At 55.0% G+C, this 6,000-nt stretch overlaps 1 protein-coding gene across 1 annotated transcript in view; it reads left to right on the forward strand.

Annotated features, from left to right (window-relative positions):
• The window catches only part of LOC144142949 (uncharacterized), a 57,652-nt gene extending 52,355 nt beyond the window's left edge, over positions 1 to 5,297 (forward strand). The window contains exons 9-10 of the mRNA XM_077674777.1: positions 1,318 to 1,482; positions 4,709 to 5,297. Coding sequence (XP_077530903.1) covers positions 1,318 to 1,482; positions 4,709 to 5,024 — 481 coding nt within the window. The 3' untranslated portion in view covers positions 5,025 to 5,297. The remainder of the gene's footprint in view (positions 1 to 1,317; positions 1,483 to 4,708) is intronic.
• The last annotated feature ends 703 nt before the right edge of the window (positions 5,298 to 6,000 follow it).

A 6,000-nucleotide genomic window follows, 5' to 3' on the forward strand; every position in this document is an offset into this window, starting at 1 on the left:
AAAGAACACCTGTGAGCAGGTAGCCGCTTGTAATGCGACTCGCCCACTGACGGAGACAGCCAGCGAGTCAAAAGTTGGCTTTTCGGCCACAAGATGGGAATGCAAGTGGGAAGGCATCAGCAGGGCTACCAGCCAATGGCCTTGCTGCACATGAAGCCACGCCCACCGTGCAGGATTTGGATCTGAACGGCCACACTTGGGCAGTGAGGAGCACAACACGGCGCCCAAAGAGGTTGCCAGCAGAGGCATTGGCTCACCAAATTTTACTTGCGAGGTGCCCATTAATGTTTACACTGCTCTCCATGCCCACTTATGGGAGGCAAATTCCTGAATATCAAATATCAATCCACCCTGGCGACTTGGGTGCATGTGCTGAATTCACACAATCCACCCACGGGCCTCAATGTATGCTTACTTTCCCCATTGCTGCGATAGTGAGAAAAACACCCTCAACTAGGCACACTAACCCTTGCCCTGATGCTTGCAATCTGCGAACAAGATTTTTCCCAACCGGCCCCTTTAAGCATTGAGGCCACCAGAAGAGAGAGCAAGCAGTTCATTTTCTTCAGATGTGCTAACAGCTTCAGCCTTCCATGCTGCATGCGAGACACTCGCTGGGGTCATTTCGACATTGGGAGGTAAATCTCTGTCACTGTGTAGCCTCCAGTCGAGCGTGAGGTGCAAACACGGGAGTGTCCAAAGCACAGGCTGTCCTCCCTCAAGCTTCGTGCGCTTGGCGAACGTCCATCCTGACAAGGCTGAACATTGGGGACATGACAGCACGTCCAGTACGGCACTGTGAACTGGAGCCACCAAGAGCTCCACCCCGAGTTCTCACTAGAGGTTGCAAATCAACTCGCTGGGCTATGGTACCATGTAAAATAATTGGGGCCAGATGTTTCTATTCACAAGCATAGACCTTTGGCCGCATTGTATGCTTGGCTTTCAATGCAACCGTAACTATGGTTCATACCATCAGCTAGCTGCAGCACTGTGGAGGCTACATTGTTGTCCCCCTCAGGGCACCTAACTCACTGCGAAGGAAGCGACAAAAGGCGCCGGGGCCTTGCGGTCCTTTTGAATGTCCTTTCAGGCCCCCCTTCACGGCGAGTTAGGCGCCAGCTCAGTGGGCGCACTGTTGATACAATGTAGCCTCCACAGTGCTGCAGCTAGCTTGTGGTATGAATCGTAGTCAACTTGCTTGCCAGAGAAAGGACCGTGTGCAGCGCTTGCTGCATTGAGCCTATGGTTGGTGGGAGGCTTTGTTCCAACGCAGGCCACTGACCAGTGCATGTGCCCCTCTCCCCCTGTGCCCAGGTGTGCCTGTGAGCGGGGCCACGTGTACCGGAGCGTGGGTGGCGTGCGGACGTGTGCGCCGGTCGAGTGCCGCCCCCCCGGGATGCCCTGCCCCGGGGGAGGGCGCTGCGGTGCCGACTTCTCGTGCGTCTGCGGCCCAGCAGGCAACGATTCGGCCACCTGCACGTGAGGGGGCCTCTCCTCCTTCCCGCTGGGCCACACCTGCTGGCAGTTGTGATTCGCGCCGAGTCTCCCCAGCGCCCGCTCACACATTTGGCGGTAGAGACTAAAAAGCGAGCAAGCATAGAGGTAGCACAGAGGGCGCAGCAAGGAAACACTGCTCGGCGTGACTGGAGGTTGGTCTGCAGTGGCCGACAGCAAACATCCTGGAGCCAACCACTTAATAACCAGGCCCGCAACTACAGTTGCAAGGAGACTGCACACTGCAGCAGGAGGGTGCTGGGAAGAGTTTTCTGTTACGGTTACGCCTAGTGTGGAGTTGGTTCAGTGTGCTGCAAGGAAAATTGTTGCTGGCACACTAACGGGTGAGCCTCGTACAATTCCTTGCCCTGGGGGCAGCAGGTTGTCAGTGCCAGGGGTGGAACAGGTACACGAGTTTGGGAGCAGTCCTGGGGGCACGGAACAGCCAGAAAGGCCGTTTGGCAGGGGCAGCGCCCCATTTACCAGGCATCCTCCCCTGCACTAGAGGCTGCTGTGCACCACAAGCACAGCTCTTGCACTACATCTGGAAATTTACATTGTGCACAGTTACCTACCCGTGGCCCCAGCGAGAGTGGCACCTTATCACCGTTCAAAGGGGCAGCATTGAAGGGGATCACATAGCAGGCCTCGCTTCGTGTCCGATAGACGGCAGTGCTAAGCAAACTAACACCGGCATTCTGCACAAGAAGGCATTCGATTGCATTTTTTCCATCGAACAGCGGTTTCAGTGCGTGTGAAGCAGAACATAGCTTTGTCTTTGCCCGTCACAAGGTTGCAAGTGTTGATGAACGAACGCCGTTGACTGTGTAACGAGAGCATGTTACGAGGCATAATTAATGCTGGACCATTCTCCATGTAATGGAAGCGAACTTCAAAGTTAACAGCCGAAAATGAGCAATTACTTCGCATCAAAGGTGAGCCGAATTAACGAGCAAGACCCTGTTTGTTCAATAGACACAGCTACGCTTGTCAAAAATGGTCGACTAAATTGAAGTTCACCTCCAATACACCACAGCCTTTCGTGCGAATATCATTCTGCTTTCTATCTGTTTGCGATGCAACACAAAAGAGAATTGCTGCAGCTTGCACAAGTGGTGCATGACTGGAGAAGCAGTAGAGCTGGCGGCCGCTCTCACTTCGTCGGACCCCCGTTGGCTGTTGCACCTCGCACAGATTTCCAGACTTGCCGCTGAAAGTCCTCCATGACTGTCAGGCCCGGATTTATTCGTCCGCAACTCTCCCAGAGCGGACCGCATTAGCACGTGCCAGAACCCACGGCACCCGGCATCGCAAACTCGGCGTCTGTAGTGCGAGCTGTTCTCTTCTCTTCCACTTCAGGCACGGCGGATGAACGCAACCTGTTTTCTCGTTTTTCTTTTGCGAGTCCTCATGTAACGCAAGCCTAGATGGCGCCAGGCACTCGTCACGTGGTGCACGTACATGTGCATTCGGTATTTTTTTTTTTCTCATTGCAAGCACTTTTTGCCATTGGACCAAGCTCAGGCTTAAACAGCCCTGCTGCTAAAACATTTCCCTGACTTGTGTTCATTTTTCATTACTTGCAGCACAGCGGCCGGCCCCGGTGAACAAAATCGTGCAAATGAGACATCAACAAATCCGAAGTGCCTGCGGCCCTACAGCTAAGCAAAGGCCAACTTCCCGAGCCGCTCATACCCTCGATGAAACTGAAACCCTAACCGCCTTGAAAATGGAAAGACGATGCTTCAGCCAAGTTTTTTTGTTTGGCATGGGCATTCATAGCGGTTGTACCTCGTGGCTCCATTCAGGTGTTGCGGCACAGGACGGCACTGGTAAATGAGTTTGGCACAATAGGGGCGGTTTGGCGCAGGATGGCACAGGTTAACAAGTTTGGCGCTCAGTGGCGCAAATGGCGCAGCTGTTCCCCCCCCGCAGTGCAGTAGAGCGTTTCACGTACGACTGCTCAACAGCACGTGGCCATTTCAGGTTGATCCGAAGCTATATGTCAATGCAGTAAAATGTCGCATCCCCACAGTTAGCAATGGCCCGCACAAGCTTGCTTAACATTCTCATCACAAAGGAGCAGTTCTAGTGCACGAGCACTCTGGCGGCCGCTACTGGGGTTTGGCGGCAACAATAGCAATGGCCACGGTTACGGTGACGGCGTCGTAACCGAGCGAACGAGTGAAGGGAGGAAGAAAACGGCAGAGGAGAGTGTGGTGAAAGGGTGCGGCGTAGGGCAGTATGCTGAGCCCGCACGAGACACTCACTGGAGCGTTTAGCGAAACTGTCAGGGGGGGAAGGCAGCATGCGCTGCTACGGCGCCATCTCTCTCACTGCCGCCCACTTGCACTTTCAGTAGACGCTAGTACTCTGTGCATAGCTCATTTGCGCGGGAGTTTCGAACACGATTTGCAACAGGGTCGCCAGCAGTGGCGATGTGCTGCAAGGTAACAGCGCAGTAGCGCGCATCGCCATGTGTCCGCTGATCCCGCGATCACTTTCCGACACACAGCAGATATGCGCTGTGACCAAGAAGACTGCAGTTCGTGCTGCGCACAAATTTCACATTAGGCAGTATAGTAATCGTCCACATTCTGCAGCTTCCACATAGATTTCTGCTGATCAGTCATGCTCTGTGAAGTATGCAATGCACGTGCACTGCATGCCAGTCCCGACTATGCTGCATTTAATCAAGCACAAGAGGCCCGGTGGCCCTCACGTAGGAGTGCTTATATTGCACCTGGAAGAAGGCCCCATATCCTACTGCAGTACACTAGCAAAGCTCACTTTAAACGGAGGCTCGGTGCCATCACGCCTGCTAAAGAAGAACCGATCTCTGCTGGCTTCCCTGCATTGCTTCTGTGTGTTGCCATGAAACCTGCTTTCTCTCTTTTTTTCCTTGAATTGCCGCTGTGGCTGGACAGAGGAAAGGAAGCAGCGGGGAACATGGCACGAGGAATTCAGCGGCGAGCCAAAATTTACTGTAGCTAAGCTGAGACAGACGCTGTGATTGCCAGGTGTGTCGATAACGGATAGACTAGCATGTCTCGTCAATCAGACAAGCGCGCGTCCTTGGATTTAGGCGTAGCAGTGCCGCGTGGAGTGCAGAGGTCCTTTTGCAGACAGCGCCTCCTTGCGAGAACAGCCCCGGCATTCCAGACATGCGTGGCTCCAGTGCACCCACAGCAGTGGTGCCCGGCTGGTGCAGGGGGGAGGATGTGGCCCTGGTGTCCTTGGCGGCGGAGGACGGGGCTGCAGCCCCCTACCAGAGCGCCCTGCTCCTGTGCGGGGGAGCGCTGGCCTGTGCGGGGCTCAGCGCCCTGCCCCTGCTGCTGCTCAAGGCCTACTACGCGGCCGCCCGCCGTCGACGGCGGCAGGCACGAGGCCCCTACGCGGGCCCCCCCTACTGGCTGGCATGGCTGCCCCAGCAGCAGGCACCCCCGACGCTGCTGGCCCCGAGCCAGGGGCAGCAGCCCGTGCGCGCGGCCAAGAGGCGCTACCCGTTCGAGGGACAGGGCCCCTGATGCACACCACGCACGGCCACTCTTGGGCCGACTGCACAGAGGCGGTGGCGGCTACCTGGTGGAAGGACCACAGTGGAAAGGCTCAGGCAGAGCATGAGCTACCGCCTCTGCACTTCGCTTGGCCTCCACTGATGGCGTAATTGATACCCTAGCCTATGCTTTGATTCGATTGTGGCAGCTTTCTTGCGAATGGCTATGCCACAATTTTGTTGCTGCAGCAACCAAAGATGCTGGTCCGTAGTGGCCACATATTGCTTCGAAGGTACCACTACAGGCACACAATAAATGCGTAGATACAGAAGCACGTCTAAATAGAGCCTCTCTGTGTGCAGTTCTGAGTACGTCACAGAACAGCATTGCAGGGTGTGAAAGAGGCAGCAAACAACAGGGCAGTGGGCTCCCAAGTGAAGCCTATGCTCACTCTCCACAAAGGACCCGAGACTTTGAGTCCAGCTGTACAATAACGGCTTCGGGTATGTGTGTGGGGCACATGCACTTGTCCATCAACCAACCAGCATCTCCAGAGAATGGGTGGTGTGCCACATTTGCACAGGTAGTGACAGGACCAATGCACATTGTATTCCTTGTGTGTGTGTGTGTGTGTGTGTGTGAGAGAGAGAGAGAGAGAGAGAGAGAGAGAGAGAGAGAGAGAGAGAGAGAGAGAGAGAGAGAGAGAGAGAGAGAGAGAGAGAGAGAGAGAGAGAGAGAGAGAGAGAGAGAGAGAGAGAGAGAGAGAGAGAGAGAGAGAGAGAGAGAGAGAGAGAGAGAGAGATGAAGTGATTGCCTTGGGCAGCTCCATGTCAGAAGTGCCACCGGTTTCTCCCCATCTCTCTGGCCACAGTTGGGAATATCTCAAGAGGTCCTTGGGTTGAACAACATGGGGACCCCTCCAAGAGGGTCATGCGCATGTGAAGTGTGCCGTTGCGTGCACAAACCCCCACCTGGAACTCAAAACAGCCACGGCAACCAAGAGGTG

The sequence above is a fragment of the Haemaphysalis longicornis genome, unplaced genomic scaffold, assembly GCF_048455015.1.
Source record: "Haemaphysalis longicornis isolate Haplotype H1 unplaced genomic scaffold, Haemaphysalis longicornis Haplotype H1 scaffold_6, whole genome shotgun sequence".
In the NCBI taxonomy this organism is placed as follows: domain Eukaryota; kingdom Metazoa; phylum Arthropoda; class Arachnida; order Ixodida; family Ixodidae; genus Haemaphysalis; species Haemaphysalis longicornis.